Genomic DNA, 27,961 nt, shown 5'->3' on the forward strand with positions numbered 1-27,961 from the left:
GATATGTCGAGTTTTTTGGGAACTCTGCTGGGGGGTTCAGAGATGATTATTTTCCTTTTATGTGAATGCAGCTGTAATTGCTATCCACTTTTACCCAGCGATGACTTGCACTAAAGTTCGATTACTGCTCGATGACGATGACTAGTACCTTAAATCTATTGACATGGAACTGCCATGGTCTAGGGCATGCAATAAAACGGAAAAAGATACTATGTGCTCTAAAAAAGGAAAAAGCAGACATCGCGCTATTACAAGAGACACACCTCTGTGATGCTGAACATGCCAAACTCCTCAGAGCTTGGGTGGGACAGGTGTATTTCTCATCTTTCAAATCAAACAGTGGAGGTACAGCCATACTTATCCATAAGAATGTTCCATTCATAATTGACAAAAACATATCTGATCTGGGGGGGAGATTTATTTTGATAACTGGGTCACTGTATGGACAACCAATCACTATCTTAAACATATACGCCCCCAACACAGATACTCCTGCTTTTATGTCAAAAATGATAACCCTGTTCAATGAGCATTGTGTTTCCTTTGGCGTGGTGGCCGGAGATTTTAATTGTACCCTTAACCCAACCCTAGACAATGGGCCCAAACTTTATTAAATGGATCAAATCACGATACTCTCATCCAAATGCCATGATGACTACTAACGGGCTGAATTCTGACAGATTCCCTTTGGGACGGGGCACAAGACAAGGGTGCTCGCTGTCCCTCCTGCTCTACTTGTTTGGGGCGGAGCCACTGGCAGAGTTGATAAGGAGCAATCCAAGTATTATGGGTGTTTCTGCAGGTGGCCTACAGCACAAGATTTCGCTTTACGCGGATGATGTCTTGCTCTACATATCCAACCCAGAGTAATCCCTCCCATTTTAGACACAATTGCTCAGTATGGCAAGTTTTCAGGTTATAGGATCAATTTGAACAAATCCACTGTCTGCCCTCTCAATCTTACACTCACCAGCTCTATGAAGACACTATGTCCATTCCTATGGAAGACACAGATCTGAATAGCCTTTTCAAGGAAAACTATCTTCCACTCCTGGATCGAATCAAGAACGATCTCCAAACCTGGATCTCCCTCCCAATTAGCTTAGTAGGAAGAATTAATGTCATCTGTATGAACATCCTCCCTAGACTGAACTACTTATTTCAGATGCTCCCATGCTATCTCCCAGTTTACTTTTTCAAAACAACTAACCAAAGCATCACCAAATTTATATGGGGCAATCAAAAACCTAGGATCAAGTTCTCCACTCTATCGAAACCTCAATCTAAGGGTGGTCTTGCCCTTCTCTCCCTCTGCCCAAATCCGCAACATGCTAACATGGATCACAAACAGACAAGAGTCAACGTGGATTCAGATAGAAGCCCAATCCTGTGGTTCATTGCCACTAAGCTCAATTATATTCATCAATAACTTTAGTGAAGTGTGCAACATAGCCAAAACCTTTGTGATTTACAGCACCCCACTAGCATGGAGGGACTGTAAGAAATAGCTGGGCATTTCCTCCCAAATATGTTCACACTCGCCCATAGTAGGCAACCCAGACTTGCCAAAAGTCCTGAAGGATGCCAACTTTAATCTTTGGCATACTCTAGGAATCAGGACCTTTTCAGACCTATTTAATCAGAAAACCACTACACTGAAATCCTTTCAAGAGCTCTGCAGTGAATTCAATGTGCCAAGATCCCATTTTTAAAATTCAACATTAGACATGTAATTTCCTCATGTACGTCCAAGAGGAGGTTTAGAACTCAGTTGAATGAAGTTGAAACCCTTCTTGTCACAGCACAATCCATTAAAGGCAAAATATCTTATATCTATATACTCCTTTCTGAGAAAGGAGGCTCCTCCTTTACTCCTTTGAAAATAATCTAGGAAAGGGACCTTGGTCTGACTATCAGTGATGAGTTATGGGCAGAGGTTTGCGACAGGGTATACTGCTCCTCTACTAATGTAAAAATGAAAGAATCTAATTACAATTTTTTGTACACATTTTATTACACTCCTTTGAGACTCCATAGAATGAAAATTGACACCTCTCCTAACTGTAAAAGATGTACCTCTGAAAGTGGAACCTATATGCATGTATTTTGGAACTGTTTGAGATATTGCCAGATTCTGGCAATCTGTACATACTGCTGCACAGAAAATACTAGAGGTACAGTTTGATATGACCCCGTGTATCTATCTTCTTAATGCCCAGCAGGACTTTGTTCTTGATCCTGACAGAGAAAATTTGCTCATGACTATTACATACTTTGCTAAGAAATGTATTCTTCTATTGTGAGCCTCTAATACCCCTCCTACATTTAAAATGGGGATTGACCAGATTGTTGACTTTCTCCCTCTTGAAAAGCTCACTTATGACCTCCGCAAGAGACAGCCCAAGTTTGATAGACTCTGGTCTCCACTACTCAACTATATTTTAAACTGGACAGAGTGAACGGGGTGACTAGGGAAATGAGCAGATACATGTTGTGTAAGGTGCTGTAAAATCTAAAAATGAATTATTTGCTCATCGTCTCAGCGAAGGCTAGAAATAGCTAATAAGAACCTTGATAGTGCTGCTGCAAGTTTTACATATATATATTTTTTTTTATAAATATATATTATTATTATTTTTATTTTTTATTACTATTATTATTTTTACATTTTTTTAAAAATATATTATAATAATTTTTTATTTATATATTTTTTTTAATCTGTCACATCTGTGAATGCGGAATGTCTTTTGTTGGTTGATTGAAAAACAAGAAAACTTAATAAAACTTTAAATTGAAAAAAGAATGTGAAATGTCAGAATAATAGTAGAGAGAATGATTTCTTTCATCGCATTCCCAGTAGGTCAGAAGTTTACATACACTCAATTAGTATTTGGTAGCATTGCCTTTAAATTGTTTAACTTGGGGCAAACGTTTTGGGTAGCCTTCCACAAGCTTCCCACAATAAGTTGACAGAGCTGGTGTAACTGAGTCAGGTTTGTAGGCCTCCTTGCTCGCACACGCTTTTTCAGGTCTGCCCACACATTTTCTATAGGATTGAGGTCAGGGCTTTGTGATGGCAACTCCAATACCTTGACTTTACTGTCCTTAAGCCATTTTGCTACAATGTTGGAAGTATGCTTGGGGTCATTGTTGATTTGGAAGACCCATTTGCGACCAAGCTTTAACTTCCTGACTGATGTCTTGAGATGTTGCTTCAATGTATCCACATCATTTTCCCACCTTATGATGCCATCAATTTTGTGAAATGCACCAGTCCCTCCTGCAGCAAAGCACCCCCACAACATGATGCTTCCACCCCCATGCTTCACGGTTAGGATGGTGTTCTTTGGCTTGCAAGCCTCCCCCTATTTCCTCCAAACATAATGATGGTTATTACGGGAAAACAGTTCTATTTTTGTTTCATCAGATCAGAGGATATTTTTCCAAAATGTACGATCTTTGTCCCCATGTATAGTTGCAAACCGTAGTCTGGCTTTTTTATGGCGGTTTTTGAGCAGTGGCTTCTTCCTTGCTGAGCGGCCTTTCAGATTATGTCGATATAGGACTGGTTTTACTGTGGATATAGATACTTTGTACCTGTTTCCTCCAGCATCTTCACAAGGTCCTTTGCTGTTGTCCTGGGATTGATTTGCACTTTTTGCACCAAAGTATGTTCATCTCTAGGAGACGGAACGCGTCTCTTTCCTGAGCGGTATGACGACTGCGTGGTCCCAAGGTGTTTATACTTGCGTACTATTGTTTGTACATATGAACATATCGTCAGGTGTTTGGAAATTGCTCCCAAGGATGAACTAGACTTGATAGGCCTTGATATACATCCACAGGTAGACCTCCAATTGACTCAAATTATGTAAATTAGCCTATCAGAAGCTTCTAAAGCCATGACATAATTTTCTGGAATTTTCCAAGCTGTTTAAAGGCACAGTCAACTTAGTGAATGTAAACTTCTGACCCACTGGAGTTGTGATAAAGTGAATTATGAGTTAAATAATCTGTCTGTAAACAATTTTTGAAAAATTACTTGTGACATGCACAAAGTAGATGTCCTAACCGACTTGCCAAAGCTATAGTTTGTTAACAAGAAATTTGTGGAGTGGTTGAAAAATATTTTTTAATGACTCCAGCCTAAGTGTATGTAGACTTCCGACTTCAACTGTATCTACACATAAACTCAGCAAAAAAAGAAACGTCCGTTTTTCAGGACTCTGTCTTTCAAAGATAATTTGTAAAAATCCAAATAACACAAATCTTCATTGTAAGGGGTTTAAACACTGTTTCCCATGCTTGTTCAACGAACCATAAACAATTAATGAACATGCATCTGTGGAACGGTCGTAAAGTCACTAACAGCTTACAGACGGTAGGCAATTAAGGTCACAGTTATGAAAACTTAGGACACTAAAGAGGCCTTTCTACTGACTCTGAAAAACACCACAAGAAAGATGCCCAGGGTCCCTACTCATCCGCGTGAATGTGCCTTAGGCATGCTGCAAGGAGGCATGAGGACTGCAGATGTGGCCAGCGCAATTAATTGCAATGTCTGTACTGTGAGACGCCTAAGACAGCGCTACAGGGAGACAGGACGGACAGCTGATCGTCCTCGCAGTGGCAGACCACATGTAACAACGCCTGCACAGGATCGGTACATCCGAACATCACATCTACGGGACAGGTACAGGATGGCAACAACAACTGCCCGAGTTACACCAGGAACGCACAATCCCTCCATCAGTGCTCAAACTGTCCGCAATAGGCTGAGAGAGGCTGGACTGAGGGCTTGTAGGCCTGTTGTAAGGCAGGTTTCTCACCAAACATCACCGGCAACAACATCGCCTATGGGCACAAACCCACCGTCGCTGGACCAGCCAGAACTTGCAAAAAGTGCTCTTCACTGACGAGTCTCGGTTTTGTCTCACCAGGGGTGATGGTCAGGTTCGTGTTTATCGTCGCAGGAATGAGCGTTACACTGAGGTCTGTACTCTGGAGCGGGATCGATTTGGAGATTGAGGGTCCATCATGGGGCGGTGTGTCACAGCATCATCAGACTGAGATTGTTGTCAGTGCAGGCAATCTCAACGCTGTGCGTTACAGGGAAGACATCCTCCTCCCTCATGTGGTACCCTTCCTGCAGGCTCATCCTGACTTGACCCTACGGTATGACAATGCCAACAGCCATACTGCTCGTTCTGTGCATGATTTCCTGCAAGACAGGAATGTCAGTGTTCTGCCATGGCCAGCAAAGAGCCCGGATCTCAATCCCATTGAGCACGTCTAGGATCTGTTCGATCCCCCCCCATTGTTCAGGGACACATTATTCCATTTCTGTTAGTCACATTTCTGTGGAATTTGTACAGTCTATGTCTTAGTTGTTGAATCTTGTTATGTTCATACAAATATTTACACATGTTAAGTTTGCTGAAAATACACTCAGTTGACAGGGAGAGGACGTTTACTTTACATTGTTTGCGACATCAGACATAATATCACTAAAATCAGAGTGTTCATTTTATGAAGTTGCTTTTCATTTATTTGTAAACATTTCACTTCCACAAAAAATGAACACCCATCAACATAGAGGTCTCTTTCTTCTCTTGTGATGTAAGTGTCTAGACGATGCGTTAAATCCCCGACTAAGCAAGCGTTCTTTTAGATGCAATGGATCGACTGTGTATTCCATTGAGCCCATTTCTGTGGTGTGTTTGACAGGTCATTACAAACATTTCCACAGTTGTAACATTAATGGGGGGAAAATGACAGTCACTAGCAAGAGTATGAAAGAGTCGCATGAGTAAAATGAAAGCAATCAATCCAGCTAAATTTAAGTGACAAGTGGATTCTTCACCCCTCAAACACAGGAAATAGATCCTCAGGTGGGCGGAGCATGCACATGTGCTGGCTCGCATCCAAAGTGTTGCCTGGAATCATTTAGCATATTTTTGGCACCTGATGGCATGCTAAAGGCTCTGTAATGAAGGCTCCGCTGGGAAAGTGTTTTCAGATGTAAACAGCCATCAAGACAGCTCACAGAAAGACACAAGGCAATGGACACGAAGGAAATGATTTATCTCCTTCTCTGTCTCTCTCTCTCTGTCTCAATCTCTGTCTTTCTGTCTCTCTCTGTCTCTCTCTGTCTCAATCTCTGTCTTTCTGTCTCTCTCTGTCTCTCTGTCTCAATCTCTGTCTTTCTGTCTCTCTCTGTCTCTCTCTGTCTCAATCTCTGTCTTTCTGTCTCTCTCTCTCTCTCTGTCTCAATCTCTGTCTTTCTGTCTCTCTCTCTCTCTCTCTCTCTCTGTCTCAATCTCTGTCTTTCTGTCTCTCTCTGTCTCAATCTCTGTCTTTCTGTCTCTCTCTCTCTCTGTCTCTCTCTCACTCTCTCTCTCTCTCTCTCTCCCCCCCCTCTCTCTCTCTCCAGGGGAAGAGGAACAAGCCTGGGGTGGAGGCAGCCAGCACCCCAGATTCAGTTCAGATTCGTGGCCGAGGGGAAAACAAAGCCATCAAGTAGGTGTTGGGTGGTGTGTGTGTGTGGGGGAGGGGGGGGGGCTTTGAGGGATTCACTACAGCATAGCTAACTGGGACTGTCAAGAGGATGAGAGGCAAATGCCTGGGTGTGCTCAAATAAAAGGCAACAACACTGAAACCTGCTGAGATATGGAGGGTGAAGGAACATATTTAGCAATGAAAAGGGGAGTTGTGGTTGTTAAATAAGCATATCTTGACAACTCCTTTACAGTCCTTCCTGTGAAAACAAGAGGCATAAATTATAGCATACTTCATTTGACAGGCTTCAGATAAAGAGCATGTTAAAGTCCAGTAAAATGAGGAACTACATGATGTGTCCCTGAACACTCAATGGGACGGTAATAATGTCTTCCTGACAAAGGAAAGGGGGGACCTAGTCAGTTGTCCAACTGAATGTATTCTACTGAAATGTGTCTTCCACATTTAACCCACCCCTGATAAGCCACTAGTTTACTGTCCAACTGAATGTATTCTACTGAAATGTGTCTTCCACATTTAACCCACCCCTGATAAGCCACTAGTTTACTGTCCAACTGAATGTATTCTACTGAAATGTGTCTTCCACATTTAACCCACCCCTGATAAGCCACTAGTTTACTGTCCAACTGAATGTATTCTACTGAAATGTGTCTTCCACATTTAACCCACCCCTGATAAGCCACTAGTTTACTGTCCAACTGAATGTATTCTACTGAAATGTGTCTTCCACATTTAACCCACCCCTGATAAGCCACTAGTTTACTGTCCAACTGAATGTATTCTACTGAAATGTGTCTTCCACATTTAACCCACCCTTGATAAGCCACTAGTTTACTGTCCAACTGAATGTATTCTACTGAAATGTGTCTTCCACATTTAACCCACCCCTGATAAGCCACTAGTTTACTGTCCAACAGCAGTGTTACTTTATTTTACAGCCTGAAGGTTATTACCTTGGCTGAGATTCAGTTGAAATTTGCACTTGAAACCTAAAACCAATGTTCTACTTGGATTGCACTAAGGTACCCTTTATCTCAATGCCTTGTAAAGTAAAATAGTCAGAATCACTTAAACGAGCACTATACCTAATATTATGCGTATCATAGTACATTTATAACTGTAGCCCAATCCCAATAAAAAAATAGTATTTGATGTCCACGTTACCTGCAGCAATGTCTTGATGATATATTCTACTGTTTGTTGTTAACATTCCTGCTTCATGGTTGCAGCTGCGCAGCCCAAGACCTGACGGACGGTGGTCTCTGTCTCCAGCTAACCCAGCAGTCCTCTCCCTCCTCTGTCACCATACTATCTGTTCTCCCATTCTCCCTTTCATCACTCTCCTCCCTGTTTCATTTCTCCCTTCTCTCTTTCTGTCTCTCTCCCTTTTTCCAAAATATGTTTTATCTGTGTAACCAACCTTTGTTGTTTCACTTTGACTTATAACATACTGTATATTACTCTGTGATTGATGTTGAATACATTTTTTACTCTTTCACTGTTATCTAATCTCTTGTACAGAGAGAGGTATAATCTATTCATTTGTCCATGAGTCTGGATGCTGTATCAGCTCACAGAATAGACAATATGCATTTCCCAAACCCATCCCCTTTAGACCGATACAATTTTTACCTTCCTTAATTCACTTGTTTTCCTACTTTCTTTTCAAAGACAAACATGTTTTCCTCTGAAACTATATTATGAACATTAAAATGGAATTACTTTTATAAATGCAGTACCAGGGCCAGATTACCGAACAGGCACACAGGGCACGTGCCCCTAGGCCCTCGACCTCCAGGGGGCCCCCAACCCAATTTGTTTTTGTTAAATTGGGTGCAGATAGCATACGATAGCAAATTGTGTGGAATTGCAGGAAATTTGCTTCAAAACTGCAACATTTTCTCTCAGCCTCATGGCAAAACATATAGAATAGCAGGAAATTAGCTTGAAAAACTGCGAATGCACGGGATCTGAACACGCCGCAAAAATGTATCTTGTTTTTCCAACAAATATTATCATGTCATTGCTTCATCATGTTTTACTACAAAAAGTAAAAGAGTAATTATTGTTGCCAGACGCAACTTCCAATACAATGATTTAGGTGGAGGATCCCTCAGGGAGAGTACAATCCATTTTATTAAGCTGACCTTTATTAAGCTGTTTAATACAACAAGTAGTACTATTCTGTTGGTGTATGCACCGAACACTTACGATAACTCCTTTCATGACCAATTCTGTACTCTGACACTAGATTTAGCTGACTTCTGACCAGTTATTGGTGGCGATTTTAATGCAGTTTTGGAGTATAGGCTAGACAGATCTGGGCAGACAGGGGGGAGACCAGTATCTGACCTCTGTGGCACTGCGGAAATGGGCAAATGAGGTGACAGTTGACAATTTAATGTCGAATTATGAATCCCTCCTATGGAAATTTACCATTTTTCTCTCGTGGACTTTATATTCACTTCAAAGGACCTGTACAACAAAGTTCTTGATATAGATGTATTACCCATGGCCCTCGCCGACCATCGAGCCATTCTTAGCAGACCCACTATCAGAAATTACACTTTTAATTTACAGGGCAAATCCTTCTTCTTTTATTTGCAACTTCACTCTGCCATGCGAGCATATGATGTCCCCTGGGGCGAAACACTACCAACTCACCCCCTCCGCAGCATTTTTGAGAACTGGCCTAAACCCAGGGGACTGTTTTTTGATTTATACTTGCAATTCTTAAAAGCATTTTAGAAGCACCTGCCAATCGACTTACAATAGAAGAGACCTTCAATCACTGAAATGAACTGGTCTGTAATTCTCTCTTCTAGAAATCCTAAATATCAAAATATCAATTTTAATTTTGTCCACAGATCTTATCTTACCCTGCGCAGACTATTCCAAATGAATATTCATCCAACCCCGAAATGCTCTCTATGCCTTCAAGGTGCTCCTGGTACCTGTGGGTCGGTGCAACTGTCCTGTGGTGGGAGGTGTGGGTGGGTACAGTGATCCTATGGGAGAAGGTAAAGGTTTTCCCTCTGCACCATGGAAAAATGTGTTGAAATATAGTAAGTTTGCTGATTTAAGAAATGGGGGCCCCCGGAGGTCGGTGCCCCAGGGCCATACCCCTAATGTGGTAGTCCGGCCCTGTACAGGACCCCCTACCCCTAATGTATTTTTCCATTTATTTTCTACAAATATTAGAGGTGTATCTCTATTGCCTGGATTGACATTTCTCTCATTCATCTATTAAACTAAGGTTGTTTCCCTATCCTGTTTCCCTATCCTTCACTTTGCTCCACTGTGATTGGCTCTGCTGCTCTGACCTATCTTTCTTACTATCCCTGAAACTCCTCCCTCCTACTCCACTGTGATTGGCTGTACTGCTCTTACCTGTCTCTCTCTCTGGCCGCAGTGATCTAGACAGGGACTTTTGGAATAACAATGACAGCAGCAACGTGCAGCAGAGATGGAGCTCCTACCCGCCCAAGGAGTTCCTCTTAAACATGTCCCCCTATGCCCCGTATGGAGACCCTCGCCTCACGCCCAAGTGAGTCTCGGTCGCGGCTGGTAAGGGACCCCTCTCTCTGTGCAGGGCTGTAATGAAGCGGGGGAGCCAAGCCCCTCACAATGAGTTCTGTGCCTCCGTACCCCCAACCCTCCACAACACCCTCAGTCTGACTCAGTCTGACCCTCAACACCCTCAGTCTGAAACTGACAAACATTGCAGACAAAATATGCATCCAAAGACACAGTACATTGTCTACATAGGAACAGGCCACCCTAGTCCACTTGCATGCATTTCTCTCTGCCGGACATAGACGAAGAGTTACATGATACACAAAGTATGTGCTTTATATTGTACACAAGTAGCTCATTTGCCAAACAGTAGCTCTGAACCCAAGGCATAACCTAATGTATATGTTCCGGTAAAGGTCATTGCTATGGTCATACAGTGCCTTGCGAAAGTATTCGGCCCCCTTGAACTTTGCGACCTTTTGCCACATTTCAGGCTTCAAACATAAAGATATAAAACTGTATTTTTTGTGAAGAAACAATAAGTGGGACACAATCATGAAGTGGAACGACATTTATTGGATATTTCAAAGTTTTTTAACAAATCAAAAACTGAAAAATTGGGCGTGCAAAATTATTCAGCCCCTTCACTTTCAGTGCAGCAAACTCTCTCCAGAAGTACAGTGAGGATCTCTGAATGATCCAATGTTGACCTAAATGACTAATGATGATAAATACAATCCACCTGTGTGTAATCAAGTCTCCGTATAAATGCACCTGCACTGTGATAGTCTCAGAGGTCCGTTAAAAGCGCAGAGAGCATCATGAAGAACAAGGAACACACCAGGCAGGTCCGAGATACTGTTGTGAAGAAGTTTAAAGCCGGATTTGGATACAAAAAGATTTCCCAAGCTTTAAACATCCCAAGGAGCACTGTGCAAGCGATAATATTGAAATGGAAGGAGTATCAGACCACTGCAAATCTACCAAGACCTGGCCGTCCCTCTAAACTTTCAGCTCATACAAGGAGAAGACTGATCAGAGATGCAGCCAAGAGGCCCATGATCACTCTGGATGAACTGCAGAGATCTACAGCTGAGGTGGGAGACTCTGTCCATAGGACAACAATCAGTCGTATATTGCACAAATCTGGCCTTTATGGAAGAGTGGCAAGAAGAAAGCCATTTCTTAAAGATATCCATAAAAAGTGTTGTTTAAAGTTTGCCACCAGCCACCTGGGAGACACACCAAACATGTGGAAGAAGGTGCTCTGGTCAGATGAAACCAAAATTTAACTTTTTGGCAACAATGCAAAACGTTATGTTTGACGTAAAAGCAACACAGCTCATCACCCTGAACACACCATCCCCACTGTCAAACATGGTGGTGGCAGTATCATGGTTTGGGCCTGCTTTTCTTCAGCAGGGACAGGGAAGATGGTTAAAATTGATGGGAAGATGGATGGAGCCAAATACAGGACCATTCTGGAAGAAAACCTGATGGAGTCTGCAAAAGACCTGAGACTGGGACGGAGATTTGTCTTCCAACAAGACAATGATCCAAAACATAAAGCAAAATCTACAATGGAATGGTTCAAAAATAAACATATCCAGGTGTTAGAATGGCCAAGTCAAAGTCCAGACCTGAATCCAATCGAGAATCTGTGGAAAGAACTGAAAACTGCTGTTCACAAATGCTCTCCATCCAACCTCACTGAGCTCGAGCTGTTTTGCAAGGAGGAATGGGAAAAAATGTCAGTCTCTCGATGTGCAAAACTGATAGAGACATACCCCAAGCGACTTACAGCTGTAATCGCAGCAAAAGGTGGCGCTACAAAGTATTAACTTAAGGGGGCTGAATAATTTTGCACGCCCAATTTTTCAGTTTTTGATTTGTTAAAAAAGTTTGAAATATCCAATAAATGTCGTTCCACTTCATGATTGTGTCCCACTTGTTGTTGATTCTTCACAAAAAAATACAGTTTTATATCTTTATGTTTGAAGCCTGAAATGTGGCAAAAGGTCGCAAAGTTCAAGGGGGCCGAATACTTTCGCAAGGCACTGTATGTAGGCATTATTAAGTGATGTTATCCACGTAACATGCACATCGTACATAAAGTATCTTCTGTCTTGGGAGAGTTCCGTTGATTGGCATTAGTAATTCCTTTTCCTGCAGCCAACAGGGTCTGAAAGGTAAAGCTATTTAGTATGCATTGTTGGCCATGTAGAACTAGATTGAGTTGTACAGGGCTGCTACTAGGATGTTTCTACTTGCCTCACCTTAGAGGTGACTGACATCAGTATAGGGATGGCCAGGTGTGAGGTCAGCCTTGTCTCCCTCCAACCCTCTGATCTTCATCTCGGGTGCGTCGCAAATTTGACCCTATTCCCTCTGGTCAAAAGTAATGCACTACATAGGGAATAGGGAGCCATTTGGGATGCAGCCTTAGATTGAATCAAGAAGGGGGTTGTCTCTAGTGGTGTTACCAAGACCGATCAAATTTGAATTGGATGGAGACACTAATAGATGCAGATCATGTCTGAAGCTGTCCCCCACTATAAACACTATTAACACACTATTCTTTATACTAGCCTTTCCCACCTGGACACATATGTAACACAAATCTTTAAAATACACACAATATAGACGTACTGAAACGTAACATACTGAAACTTAACATACTGAAACTGAACATACTGAAACTGAACATACTGAAACTGAACATACTGAAACTTAACATGAAGAAACATTTACCTATATACCAACATTTACTTATATACCAACCAACCAACATTTGAAATGCCCCCTATTCCCTACAGCCCTGCCAGCATCACTAACCCTTAACCTCTAAACCTTCACCTCCAGCCCATGGAGTGCTACCATGGAGACGGACAACCCTCAGACCATCTGAGCAGAAACCTTTATAGATCCCACTCACACATCCTAATCAATACCCACCTTTCCACTGAAACCAACCAACTAACCAACCATCCCCTAATCTTAAGGGTATTAACCGTAAACCCATTGCCCTCGGTTTAAACCGTCCCCTCAGCTCTGTCATCGAGGGTTGACCGTTGTTTTGGGCTTTTGCTCCTAGTTTTTGCTGTTGTTGTTTTTTTGTCACATTCTATAGGAGTCCTGTGTCGTTCCCTAATCACCTCTCCTCACTCTCGTTGTGCCTCGTGGTTTTGTGCCACCACCACCTCCACCAACAGGTGCTATAAGGCTGCCTCTCCTTAGTCAGACCACCTGAGCCCTCTGGACACACCAGTTACTCTATAGCTGTACAGTACAGTACATTAATCATTAAAGGCTCTAATGTCATTGATGTTTTTCCTGCACGGAGACAGTCGTTTTTAATTTAATTTTATAGCTTACCAGAGAAAGGATAAAGGGGGGTTTATTCTCAATGGGTGTATTGTCTTTAGAGTTCATGGGCTGTGATACAGTGAACCTGCTAGGATCCATTTATAGCTTACCAGAGAAAAGATAAAGGGGGGTTTATTCTCAATGGGTGTATTGTCTTTAGAGTTCATGGGCTGTGATACAGTGAACCTGCTAGGATCCATTGATCCCTTTTTGAGATCCAGTTAAATGTTTGCCCTTTTCACCGTCATGTTACGAGGTCTTGAGCAAAAGGGATGGGAAGCCCTGTGCATAAGCTACATATAACTTACCTTATATCTCCCTAAATGGTCAACTCCATCCCTACCCCTACCCCATGCTCACTGTAGAACTGTTGCAGGCTGGACGCACATATCCTCTGTCTAAAGTGTTATCCCTCTCGGCCAGAAGCTGTCTGACTGTGTCTGTGTGTCTCCACTGAGTGTAGTGACACTGTAGTGAAACTGTGTCTGGTCTGTCTGCTGTTGTCTCTGTGACATTGTCTAGGTTACGGCTGCTTGTGCTGCTCTGGGTTACGCGGGAGAGGAATGAAGTGTGTACTCAACAGATTCACTGTGCTGATTAACTGCTATACACTACAATGTCTTACTAGAGACTTTCGAGCCACTCACTCCAACAATGTCATTACACAATCTTTCAATCAAGCCTATCTGTTTCATTTAACGTTGTAGTTCCTACTGTACATAACAAAGTAGATCAACTGTTTCTTTTAAAATGTAAATAGGCCATAGATAGCCTACATAATTCAATGATCATGAACCCCTCAGTTTTATTGCAAACACCATGAAGTCCTTGATAGAATAATCCATTTGGTCATGTATATTTAATATGCAATATAAAGTACAGCTGCAGAATGGCCAGTCAGTCTAACTGACAGGTACTCAAAACACAGCCAGCATCTGTCTGTCTCAGTCCCACTGCACCCAAACACACACCACTCTGTCACTCTTCCCATCTGGTTCAGACAGACAGATGGACGGACGGACAAACAGGCAGACAGGCAGACAGGCAGGCAGACAGACAGATATACACAGTGAATCTCAGCCCATCTCCCTCCTGCTAACCCAGCGGCAGCACAGCCTACTGACTTGCTGGCTGGCTGCTACTCCTCTGTATTGGAAACCTGTATTGGAAACCTGTAGCTGGATTGGTAACAACACTTCCTAATGCTATTCTGCTGTGTTGTTCACTTTCCGGGTTGTTCTTCCTCACTGATTCTACTGTTACTATCCACCTCTCTCTCCTCCATCTGTCTCTCTCTCCTTTATGTCTGTGTCTGTCTGTCTATCTGGTGCCCCCTGTCTCTCAGTGGGGTGGAGAAGGGGGATGGGGGCGGGGCTGGGTGTGGGAGCGGGGCAGGTCCCAGTCGCAGTGACAGCGTGAGAAGCATAGTGACGGGGCTGGGCCCTGGCAGCAAGGCTGGGCGCTGGCAGACGGTCCAGAGCCACATGCACGCCGGAGGCCTGAGGCCCAGAAAGTGAGTGACATGAGTGACATGGGTTGGCTGGGCATGAGGTCACGCATGGGGGTTATTGCTGAGCAGCGCAGAGGCATGGAATGGATGGTTTGGGGGACTGCAGTCAGAAGCAGCAAGGCTTATATGTGATATATGCTGCATTCGGAAGTGCAGAGATTTATGAAAGGAAAATGGATGGAAAGAGGGAAGAAACTATTGAAGGAAATAATGAGCCGAAAATGTGAGTGCTTGTACTGACATTTTCTGATGCATGGGAACATGTTGTCATGGTAAGGCTCTGTTGACTAAAGAGAACATCCTCTCTCACAAACAAATACCAAAAGTTACGCAACGTCTGCCACTGCTTCATCACTGTATTGGACCACAAAATATCTACTTTTTGATTTGGAATCTTATAGCAGGGCCGTTCTTAAGACGCCTGAAACCCCCCTCATATACACTCTTAGAAAAAAGGTGCCATCTAGAACCTAAAACGGTTCTTTGGCTGACCCCATAATGCAAGCCCTTTGAAGAACCATTTTGGTTCCAGGTAGAACCCTTTTGGGTTTCATATACAGTAGAACCTTTTCCGTAGAGTGTTCTACATGGAACTCTAAATCGCTCTACCTGGAACCAAAAAGGTTTCTACTTGGAACTAATTGGGTTCTTCCTCACTGAAAGAAGCAGAACTCAATGGGGAAAACCAAATAACCCTTTTTTCTAAGAGTGTATAACCATTTTAACACTTTCAGTCAAAATCTAATTCCCTCTTTACCTGCCTTCTTCACTCCTCTACTGTTTACCTCCCCCTCCTCCTAATCAAATCTAATTCCCTCTTTACCTGCCTTCTTCACTCCTCTACTGTTTACCTCCCCCTCCTCCTAATCAAATCTAATTCCCTCTTTACCTGCCTTCTTCACTCCTCTACTGTTTACCTCCCCCTCCTCCTAATCAAATCTAATTCCCTCTTTACCTGCCTTCTTCACTCCTCTACTGTTTACCTCCCCTCCTCCTAATCAAATCTAATTCCCTCTTTACCTGCCTTCTTCACTCCTCTACTGTTTACCTCCCCCTCCTCCTAATCAAATCTAATTCCCTCTTTACCTGCCTTCTTCACTCCTCTACTGTTTACCTCCCCCCCCTCCTCCTAATCAAATCTAATTCCCTCTTTACCTGCCTTCTTCACTCCTCTACTGTTTACCTCCCCCTCCTCCTAATCAAATCTAATTCCCTCTTTACCTGCCTTCTTCACTCCTCTACTGTTTACCTCCCCCTCCTCCTAATCAAATCTAATTCCCTCTTTACCTGCCTTCTTCACTCCTCTACTGTTTACCTCCCCCTCCTCCTAATCAAATCTAATTCCCTCTTTACCTGCCTTCTTCACTCCTCTACTGTTTACCTCCCCCTCCTCCTAATCAAATCTAATTCCCTCTTTACCTGCCTTCTTCACTCCTCTACTGTTTACCTCCCCCTCCTCCTAATCAAATCTAATTCCCTCTTTACCTGCCTTCTTCACTCCTCTACTGTTTACCTCCCCTCCTCCTAATCAAATCTAATTCCCTCTTTACCTGCCTTCTTCACTCCTCTACTGTTTACCTCCCCCTCCTCCTAATCAAATCTAATTCCCTCTTTACCTGCCTTCTTCACTCCTCTACTGTTTACCTCCCCCTCCTCCTAATCAAATCTAATTCCCTCTTTACCTGCCTTCTTCACTCCTCTACTGTTTACCTCCCCCTCCTCCTAATCAAATCTAATTCCCTCTTTACCTGCCTTCTTCACTCCTCTACTGTTTACCTCCCCTCCTCCTAATCAAATCTAATTCCCTCTTTACCTGCCTTCTTCACTCCTCTACTGTTTACCTCCCCCTCCTCCTAATCAAATCTAATTCCCTCTTTACCTGCCTTCTTCACTCCTCTACTGTTTACCTCCCCCTCCTCCTAATCAAATCTAATTCCCTCTTTACCTGCCTTCTTCACTCCTCTACTGTTTACCTCCCCCTCCTCCTAATCAAATCTAATTCCCTCTTTACCTGCCTTCTTCACTCCTCTACTGTTTACCTCCCCCTCCTCCTAATCAAATCTAATTCCCTCTTTACCTGCCTTCTTCACTCCTCTACTGTTTACCTCCCCCTCCTCCTAATCAAATCTAATTCCCTCTTTACCTGCCTTCTTCACTCCTCTACTGTTTACCTCCCCCTCCTCCTAATCAAATCTAATTCCCTCTTTACCTGCCTTCTTCACTCCTCTACTGTTTACCTCCCCCCCTCCTCCTAATCAAATCTAATTCCCTCTTTACCTGCCTTCTTCACTCCTCAACTGTTTACCTCCCCCTCCTCTACTCCTCCTAATCAAATCTAATTCCCTCTTTACCTGCCTTCTTCACTCCTCTACTGTTTACCTCCCCCTCCTCCTAATCAAATCTAATTCCCTCTTTACCTGCCTTCTTCACTCCTCTAATGTTTACCTCCCCCTCCTCCTAATCAAATCTAATTCCCTCTTTACCTGCCTTCTTCACTCCTCTACTGTTTACCTCCCCCTCCTCCTAATCAAATCTAATTCCTCTTTACCTGCCTTCTTCACTCCTCTAATGTTTACCTCCCCCTCCTCCTAATCAAATCTAATTCCCTCTTTACCTGCCTTCTTCACTCCTCTACTGTTTACCTCCCCTCCTCCTAATCAAATCTAATTCCCTCTTTACCTGCCTTCTTCACTCCTCTACTGTTTACCTCCCCCTCCTCCTAATCAAATCTAATTCCTTTACTCTTTACCTGCCTTCTTCAATCTCCTCTTTACTGTTTACCTCCTACTGTTTACCTCCCCTCCTCCTAATCAAATCTAATTCCCTCTTTACCTGCCTTCTTCACTCCTCTACTGTTTACCTCCCCCTCCTCCTAATCAAATCTAATTCCCTCTTTACCTGCCTTCTTCACTCCTCTACTGTTTACCTCCCCCTCCTCCTAATCAAATCTAATTCCCTCTTTACCTGCCTTCTTCACTCCTCTACTGTTTACCTCCCCCTCCTCCTAATCAAATCTAATTCCCTCTTTACCTGCCTTCTTCACTCCTCTACTGTTTACCTCCCCTCCTCCTAATCAAATCTAATTCCCTCTTTACCTGCCTTCTTCACTCCTCTACTGTTTACCTCCCCCTCCTCCTAATCAAATCTAATTCCCTCTTTACCTGCCTTCTTCACTCCTCTACTGTTTACCTCCCCCTCCTCCTAATCAAATCTAATTCCCTCTTTACCTGCCTTCTTCACTCCTCTACTGTTTACCTCCCCCCTTCTCCTAATCAAATCTAATTCCCTCTTTACCTGCCTTCTTCACTCCTCTACTGTTTACCTCCCCCCTCCTCCTAATTAAATCTAACTTTTTCCCCATTTCTGGTCTGTAATTGGTTTCTAATTTAAGGTAGCCATGTGTCTATGTTTCTGCTGTAAGATATGTCTCATTCTCCCCTCTCTCTACCTCTGCCCCTCCTCAAGGCTCTTTAATTACAAATCACAAGGTTTTTAGTCAGTTTAATTGACTTTCTGGGTAGGAGATATCGAAGAAGCCCTCAAGTCAGCAGGGGGAGGATACAGGCAGCAGATAGAAGGGCTTATAGCCTGTCTGGCAATTTGAATGACAGGGTAGGTAAGTAATTTACTATACACGCAGATAGACAAATTAAATATCTATTTGCAGTTGAATGTATTCAACCTTGGACAAAAGAGATATTCAAATAGTAGAGAAATGTACAGTGAAAGAATTAGGTGTTGAGCTTGCTACGGTATCTGGATAGGAGCTGTAAAAAGCCAAAGCCAATTTTATGACACAGGAGAAATGTATTTCTGCTTGAAATGGACTCCCAGATGTCTGGCTGGCCCTATGCCACGTATTCCATCCAGATTTATTGATGAATCATTCGGCCAGTTATGACAAAAAATAATTGTTGGACTGTAAAATGTAGCGCATACTGCAGCTGATGTGGAGCATACTGCAGCTTATGTGGAGCATACTGCAGCTGATGTGGCGCATACTGCAGCTGATGTGGAGCATACTGCAGCTGATGTGGCGCATACTGCAGCTGATGTGGAGCACACTGCAGCTGATGTGGAGCATACTGCAGCTGATGTGGTGCATACTGCAGCTGATGTGGAGCACACTGCAGCTGATGTGGAGCATACTGCAGCTGATGTGGCGCATACTGCAGCTGATGTGGCGCATACTGCAGCTGATGTGGCGCATACTGCAGCTGATGTGGCGCATACTGCAGCTGATGTGGAGCATACTGCAGCTGATGTGGTGCATACTGCAGCTGATGTGGAGCATACTGCAGCTGATGTGGCGCATACTGCAGCTTGGCACTGAATGCATCATTGTTGGAGGTGCAGAGAGGAATTATTTTATTGAAAGACTTTTATATGATGTTGCTATCTATGACCTGCTGCTTTCATAGATACATTTCTATCTCTGAGTCACATTTATTCTTTATATTGTTATATTTTTCTCTTATCACTGATAGCTTGGAAGCTTATCCCTATCTTTCATACCTAATTAATCCATCCATATTATTTCTTCCCTACCTCATTCTTTAGATTCTTTATGCCATATAAAAGGTCCAATGATACTACTTTGGATGAGATGAGTGAGAGGAAGGATTTAGGCAGTGGTGATACAGGTGAACAGAGAGAGTGGGAAAGCATGATACTGATGAACTTCAATTAAACCAACCTAATGTCTTATATTATATACAGTTGAAGTCAGAAGTTTACATACACCTTAGCCAAATACATTTAAACTCTGTTTTTCACAATTCCTGACATTTAATCCTAGTAAAAATTCCCTGTTTTAGGCCAGTTAGGATCACCACTTTATTTTAAGAATGTGAAATGTCAGAATAATTAGTAGAGAGAATTATTTATTTCAGCTTTTATTTATTTCATCACATTGCCAGTGGGTCAAAAGTTTACATACACTCAATTAGTATTTGGTAGCATTGCCTTTAAATTGTTTAACTTGGGTCAAACGTTTCAGGTAGCCTTCCACAAGCTTCCCAGAAAAAGTTAGGTGAATTTTGTCCCATTCCTCCTGACAGTGCTGGTGTAACAGAGTCAGGTTTGTAGGCCTCCTTGCTCGCACACGCCTTTTCAGTTCTGCCTAAACATTTTCTATAGGTTTGAGGTCAAGGCTTTGTAATGGTCACTCAAATACCTTGACTTTGTTGTCCTTAAGCCATTTTGCCACAACTTTGGAAGGATGCTTGAGGTCATTGTGTCACGACTCCCACTGAAAGTGGCTCCCCTGCCTGTTCGGGCGGTGCTCTGCGGTCGTCGTCGCCGGTCTACCACCGATCCCTTTTTCCTTTTCATTTTGTTTTGTCTTATTGGTTGCACCTGTTCCCTGTTTCGTTTCTTGATTTATGTCTATTTAAGCCTGTTAGGTCCGCCTAGGTTTGTGCTGGATTGTTACTCTGTTGGTTGTGGATGTGATTTTTGTCTTTGTTTTCTCCAGACTTTTTGGTCCTGTGTTTGGGCTGGTCTGTTTTATGCGCCCTGTATTTTGGCGTGACCGTTTTGTGCCGGAGAATAAATTACGATTTACCGAACCCTCTGCGCCTGACTCCAACCCACCACTCCTAGTAAACTCTGACATATTGTCCATTTGGAAGACCCATTTGCGACCAAGCTTTAACTTCCTGACAGATGTCTTGAGATGTTGCTTCAATATATCCACATAATTTTCTTCCTTATGATGCCACCTATTTTGTGAAGTGCACCAGTCCCTCCTGCAGCAAAGCACCCCTGTGATGCTGTCACCCCCGTGCTTCACGGTTGGGATGGTGTTCTTCGGCTTACATTTATCCAAGAAGTACGATCTGGCTTTTTTTATGGCGGTTTTTGAGCAGTGGCTTCTTCCTTGCTGATCGGCCTTTCAGGTTATGTCGATATAGGACTCGTTTTATTGTGGATATACATACTTTTGTACCTGTTTCCTCCAGCATCTTCAAATCAAATTTTATTTGTCACACACATGTTTAGCAGATGTTTTATTTTACCTTTATTTAACTAGGCAAGTCAGTTCTTATTTTCAATGACGGCCTAGGAACAGTGGGTTAACTGCCTGTTCAGGGGCAGAAAAACAGATTTGTACCTTGTCAGCTTGGACAACCTTTCGGCTGCTAGTCCAACGCTCTAACCACTAGGCTACCCTGCCACCCAGGATAGCCTAGATGTTAATGCGTGTGTAGCGAAATGGTTGTGCTTCTAGTTCCTACCATGCAGAAATATACATCTGAGATGAGTAATGTAGGGTATGTAAACATTATATAAAGTGGCATTGTTTAAAGTGACTAGTGATACATTTATTACATCCAATTTTTAATTGGATTCACAAGGTCCTTTGCTGTTGTTCTGGGATTGATTTGCACTTTTCACACCAAAGTATATTCATCTCTAGGAGACAGAACGCGTCTCCTTCCTGAGCGGTAAGGCGGCTGCGTGGTCCCATGGTGTTTATACTTGCGTACTATTGTTTGTACAGATGAACGTGATACCTTCAGACGTTTAAAAATTGCTCCCAAGGATGAACCAGACTTGTGGAGGTCTACAAATCTTTTTCTGAGGTCTTGGCTGATATCTTTTGATTTTCCCATGATGTCAAGCAAAGAGGCACTGAGTTTGAAGGTGGGCCTTGAAATACATCCACAGGTACACCTCCTATTGACTCAAATTATGTCAATTAGCCTATCAGAAGCTTCTAAAGCCATGACATAATTTTCTGGAATTTTCCAAGCTGTTTAAAGGCACAATCATGTAAACTTCTGACCCACTGGAATTGTGATACAGTGAATTATAAGTGAAAATATCTGTCTGTAACCAATTGTTGGAAAAATTACTTGTGTCATGCACAAAGTAGATGTCCTAACCGACTTGCTAAAACTACATTTGTGGAGTGGTTGAAAAACTAGTTTTAATGGCTACAACCTAAGTGTATGTAAACTTCCGACTTCAATTGTACAATCCGAGCAAATCTGATGGCACTTGTAGATTTTCTGGAATGTTTAACGCAACACTCATCAAATGTGCTGTTACTGCTATTAGCACATACCATAAGCCCATCCCAAGACACTTCCATACCTACTGACCATTCATATAATGACTGTAACACTCATTCTCACTAACCACAGCTCATCTTCAGTCAACACATTGTCCTGAGCTGTATGTGAGCTATCTGAAAGGCCATGTGGGGAGTATGAAGTATGACTGGTATTAATCTGGTCCACAAATCCCTCCCCTTGGGGGCCTGCCTCTGGTGCTCTCCAGTAGAATTACTACAGCGCTGTGGAGCTAGCCCAGGGCCCACTGAAGAGCACAGTCAACACAGCCAAAGACTGTAAATCCTCCAGCGCTGCACTAGCCTAAGACAGAGGCTGTTTAGCCAGAGCTTACAGTACTCATGAAGGGCAGACATCGAAGGGGGAGGGTAGGGAAGCACTATTAAACTAGTGTAAAAGCAGATCGATGATTAGAAAGACAGATGGGTTTCAGGGAGGGGAGAGGGTTGTTTGGTCATATTAATGGGTTGAACTGATGGGTAAGGCAGGCAAGATGAATAGAGCTGACAAAGACCAGTTGACCTAAGAGAAGCAGCATAGTGTGAGACGTAGCTAGGAGGCTAGTGTAAAGTCATCATGGGTTGGAGGAGGACAGATTAATGGGATGACAAAAAATAGATACAAAGGAGGAGGAAGAGGTCAAGGTAAATCAGGGAGAAAAGTGACATGAAAAGGGTAAGAGCAATGGATGGAGTAAAATAGAGATAAAGGCTGTTAGCTCCTGTTTGTTGTGGGGCTGAGCATTGTCAAAAACACAAGCCTACCCACAGACTGTCAGACACTCACATACAAGCATCTTCTACAACTGTATAACTGCTGCTGAACTGATTTAACCTGACAATGCTCTATTTCCTGTTTTTCATCTCTCCATACCCTCCTTTCTCTATATTGAACTCTCTGGGCCCGTCCTCATTTTTGTTCCCTCTGGTACTTGTATTGTACTCACACCATCACTCTCCCTCTGTATCTCCTGTTTTCCAATTATGTATCTCTTCTGTCTATCTCTCTGGTTACCACTATCCTCTCATCTATCCCTCTCCTTCCCTCTTCTCTCACGTGCATCCCCTGCAAACCCGTGTTACCCTCTCTTCCCTTGCTGCTCTGTCTGGTCAGTTTTGGGGACCCTTCCCTCTCGGCCGCCTCTACTCTGGAGCACATTCCATCCTCTGCAGCAGCCCGTCCTCGTCCCCTGGTGCGACAGCAGAGTCTCCAGCAGCCTCTCACCCACCAGCCCCCTCCGGGCCCCAATGACCCCCCAGCCACCTCCCAGAGCCTGGGCCAGCTGCACACAGGGCTAGGGGGCGGGGGGCACCGGGGAGGCCCGCGGGGGGTGCGGGGGAGTCCGGCAGGGACAGGTGCTTCCCGGTACAGAGGAGCAGGAGGAGGACGCTCCAGGTCCAACCCAGGCAGCTGGGACCACATGATGGGGCAGATCCGCAACAGAGGACTGGATGTCAAGTCTTTCCTGTGAGTCTGCTGGTCTGGGAATGTTCTAGATTCTGCTATTGGTTCTATTCTGAACCTGTTTGCACTGTCCTCTGTCTGTCTCTTTGGGCTTTCTCAACCTCACTGTGTTGTCCTTATTATATCAATTCTCCCCCTTCTCCTCGGGTAATTGTCCTAAAGAGTTTCATATACTGTAAGATTCACTCCCAAAATGCCAAGCCTAAGCCATGTACTGTAGCTGTTTTTTGGCATTACTTTAATATGCTGTGTAATTTATGCATTGTTCTTGGTAACTCTGTCTGTATGCCCTTTAGTGTCTGTTTTTAAGTTTACTTAAAGTCACATGTATTATCTTTGCGTAGGTCACACTTGTCTACCTGAGGGTGGGGGACAAACTATTTGTGCTAATAAGTATGCTGCAGCTGCATACCGTACTCTGAAGTCTTTACTGTGTGTGTGTGTGTGTGTGTGTGTGTGTGTGTGTGTGTGTGTGTGTGTGTGTGTGTGTGTGTGTGTGTGTGTGTGTGTGTGTGTGTGTGTGTGTGTGTGTGCGCTTACAGTGTATATCACATTTATAGCCTGTGTGCATCAACTTGGGTGTAGGGGTTAAGCAGCAGCATGTAGACACTCCACATGAATTGATCTCCTGCCTACAGCGTCATTACTCCCACAATGGACTGTCACTATATATATGAGAGAGAGAGAGAGAGAGAGAGAGAGAGAGAGAGAGAGAGAGAGAGAGAGAGAGAGAGAGAGAGAGAGAGAGAGAGAGAGAGAGAGAGAGAGAGAGAGAGAGAGAGAGAGAGAGAGAGAGAGAGAGAGAGAGAGAGAGAGAGAGAGAGAGAGAGAGAGAGAGAGAGAGAGAGAGAGAGAGAGAGAGAGAGAGAGAGAGAGAGAGAGTATAGGATGAAGGTTAAACCCAAGGAGACGAGGAGGAGTTGTTAAGGTGGAGAGAGTTCATGATAAAGCTAAATGTACCATCAAAAATATGGCTAAATGCACGTTTTTTTTATTACCCTGCAGTCAGCAGTACTTCAGTACTTCACAGACCCCTCACAGCATATTGGAGAGAGTAGATCTACTGTAAGTGGAGGAGCGATCTGGAGGCCAGAAACTCCTGACACATTTGACGGTGTCACCTATTTTCCAATGAATCTGGTGTTGAAATGATTGGCTATTTGTTAGAGAAACAAAACACAGCGATTCCTTCTTCTCCTGTGTGTGAACAATGATGGATGTCTGAGGCTGTGTAGGGCAGCCTGCGGACCTCCCCGACCCCCCTGCCCTCCACTTGAGTCTCTCTGGCCCATTAACACAGGCCCCAGACCAGTGACCTCCTCACTGAATCATCGCTCAATAAAGGCAGGGCAGATATGTGGAACATGGAGGGAGAGGTGGCCTTGCCCACAGTCCCTGTAAACATGAATCTTTCTGGACTGGGACCAGGCTCTGGGGGATGGGAGGATGGGGAGAGGTGGAAAGATCTAGGCAATGCGGACTGTCTAATTGTTATGATTTTTTTATATTGCGGATTTACAGAGATGCAGAGAATGAAGTTGTGTTACTTTTAAGTCATCATCTCCAACATTGTGACCTTCCATGATAATAGAGCTTTGCTTTGGTGTGGATTTAGGCCTATAAATTCATATCAGTTGTGTTCCTCTATTGTGGTCACCTTTCCTTATGTATATTGTGGATTGTGTTTCTGTGTGTCAATGGAAAGTCTACAAAACTACGAGCAAACCAACCTTTGTATTGAATACATGGAATTGGATTGTGATGATACCGATGAATGAATCCTGCACATAATGTGCATATTTCTTTTTCATCGGGAATGATATTTGATTTAATGTGAATGAAATATTTTGGTGAACTTCCACCTTGGATAGTACTTTATTTTGATCATCATGATTTAGTGACTGTAAAGAACGTGTATTGATCTACTTGGATTTTAAAACACAGACAACATTTCTGTTTTGTCTGCTTCAACTCAAGAGATAAGTATGGTTGCGTTAATCTTTTTGCAGGCAGTCGTGTTATTTTGATAAATGTATTTTCAATTTTGAGAGAGAGAGAGAGAGAGAGAGAGAGAGAGAGAGAGAGAGAGAGAGAGAGAGAGAGAGAGAGAGAGAGAGAGAGAGAGAGAGAGAGAGAGAGAGAGAGAGAGAGAGAGAGAGAGAGAGAGAGAGAGAGAGAGAGAGAGAGAGAGAGAGAGAGAGAGAGAGAGAGAGAGAGAGAGAGAGAGAGAGAGAGAGAGAGAGAGAGAGAATGTCAGAAATTCAAATTACATTAAATAAAATATTTGGGTTAAATATGGAGGGAAAGAAAAACTGCTATAAGATGGAGGAAAAGCACAAGCAGGATGAATGCCAATACATTTTTACATCGTGATGAATAGCTGTATGATGCACAGACTCCATGTGTCATTTAGGTAGCTGGACATGGAGCAAAACATCTTCAGCCTCCTCACAGACTGCACTAAAAGATGATAACTACTACTATTAACTACACACTACGAGTTTGTCCCCCAAAGACAATATGTTGTGATATTCTTGTGCAGGAAGACCGAAGATGATTAGAGAACAGTGAGGGTCAGAGTGGGTTTTGTTGAACAGGGGTCAGGAATGTGTTATGTAAAGGCCCTGTGAGGGAAGGAAGAGAATGATAGAGAGAGTTAGACAGAACAGGGTCCAGGGAAACAGTGACTCACCTCACAGCTTTACACAAACTGGGGAAGAGGATCCCCTAGGGGTAGCTGTGTGTGTGTGTGTGTGTGTGAGTGTGTGAGAGAGAGAGTGAGTAAGAACAGGAGTGTGTGAATGTTTGCTTGTTAAGAGCACTGTGTGCCTGGCCCCTTTCAGACTTCAGCATACTTTAATACGACTAAAGCCTGTAACACGGTACCCTTCAAAGCTCACAGAAAGTAAACCGTCTGTGTCTACAACAGCTTGGGTTCAATTAAATGTTTTAAGGGTGAGGTTTTGTATCAATCCAAGTGATAATATGTAAATGTTTCACCACTCAATATCACCTTTCTCTCCTCTTTACAGTTTTTTTTAACTACCTGTCTCTACTCTGTCTCTGTACTCGTTGTGTGTGTGTGTTGTTGTGTGGAGCAGAGAGGGGAAGATGGTTGTTCTGTCTCTAGCGATCGGGCTGGCTGAACAAGATGACTTCGCCAACCTCCCAGATCTACAGGAAGCACCAGCGTGCCAAGAAAACTCAACTCCACCGGACAAATCAAGGTACCAGCCAGCCTACAAACAAAAGAGTGAAAGGATGAGAAAGAGGGAGAGTGTGAAAGAAGGAAAGAAAGAAAGAGTTGAGAGATAAAGCCCTGGTGAAATGAAATAAGAGAGATTGAGGGAAAATAGTTGGTGTAGACTTCCCAGCAGTGTGTGTGATGTTCGGTGCAGATCCTTGTGGTCCAGTTTTGAAGCTACTGTGTGATCGGCATGATCCACAGTGAGAGGGAGCCTATAACAACCCAATGGGGACGCTGTAATTGGATGGGCTGACAGAAGCATCTGATTGGTTGGTTTCAGTGTCTTCCTGCTGTGAGAGTCCTGAGTTAGTATATTAGTAACAGGATTAGATATAGTCACTCTGAGAAGGCAGCAGGAAGTAATTACCTTTATTATCTGCTCCCCATATATTGTCTCTGATCCCGGCCAATCAACCATTCCCCAATTCCTTCTCCTGATTTGAAATAGGAAATATCAGGTAATAACACTAGAATGTCCTTTCATCAGGTGTTAACTATGTGTCTACATCCTGTCCCACTTCATTGGTCCTAGCCTTACCGCAACATGTTTGTTTACTTTTGCCAGTCTAAAGCTTTGGCTTTTTTTCCTCAGTTTTTCCATCTCTCCTTTTTCATGCTCCCTTGTTCTTTTCATGCTCCCTCTCATCCTGCCTCCCCCTTGTTAGCCTGTTTGCCTCCCGCTCTTCCTCACCAGCTCAAAGAGGGTTTGATCTGCATGTCTCCATTCCTCAGCAGGGAGCATGGTGGGGGCGGACTCATTATTCTGGAGTGTGGTCCCCCCCGTGTGAAACCCCTGTCTAAAAATATGCTAACCGTTCTTCTGCCACCGATTCCATATGCATTCCCCAACAGCTGTCAGAGACAAACACGCTAACAACCAGCCAAACAGCTAGATAGGCTGCCGTGTTATCACCAGCTGGCTCTGAAATCCCTCAAGAACCCCTGTTAGAGTAAGTCCTACTTGTAAGGTGGTGCAAACAGCTAGATCCCTCGGCTGTGGACTGTTAAATCCCTGTTAAAAGTCCTACTGTGTCAGGAATTGAGTGCTCTGCTTGCCTCCTGTCCCTCATAGGTAGTGGACTGTACATAAATCCCTGTTATTGGGTAAGGAGTCCTACTGTGTAAGGTGGTGTAGTAGTGAGTGCTCTGCTTGCCTCCTGTCCCTCATGGCTAGTGGACTGTACATAAATCCCTGTTATTGGGTAAGGAGTCCTACTGTGTAAGGTGGTGTAGTAGTGAGTGCTCTGCTTGCCTCCTGTC

General features: G+C 43.4%; 1 protein-coding gene and 1 long non-coding RNA gene across 4 annotated transcripts in view; one reads left to right on the plus strand and one right to left on the minus strand.

Moving 5' to 3' along the window:
• Positions 1–27,961, plus strand: part of syt7b (synaptotagmin VIIb) — a 115,608-nt gene that overhangs the window by 68,139 nt on the left and 19,508 nt on the right. For 2 of the 3 annotated variants that reach the window (XM_042330977.1, XM_042330976.1), the window contains exons 3-6: positions 6,434–6,519; positions 9,932–10,066; positions 23,104–23,457; positions 26,556–26,681. In XM_042330977.1, coding sequence (XP_042186911.1) covers positions 6,434–6,519; positions 9,932–10,066; positions 23,104–23,457; positions 26,556–26,681 — 701 coding nt within the window. The remainder of the gene's footprint in view (positions 1–6,433; positions 6,520–9,931; positions 10,067–23,103; positions 23,458–26,555; positions 26,682–27,961) is intronic. The other variant, XM_042330978.1, reaches the window with a different exon arrangement.
• On the minus strand, positions 16,753–17,453 carry LOC121847849. Its single transcript, XR_006084734.1, has 2 exons — positions 17,357–17,453; positions 16,753–17,148 (listed from the first exon to the last, which is right to left on the minus strand). It is a non-coding gene; the product is annotated as an uncharacterized LOC121847849 (long non-coding RNA).

Source organism: Oncorhynchus tshawytscha, linkage group LG12 (assembly GCF_018296145.1).
Source record: "Oncorhynchus tshawytscha isolate Ot180627B linkage group LG12, Otsh_v2.0, whole genome shotgun sequence".
Taxonomy (NCBI): domain Eukaryota; kingdom Metazoa; phylum Chordata; class Actinopteri; order Salmoniformes; family Salmonidae; genus Oncorhynchus; species Oncorhynchus tshawytscha.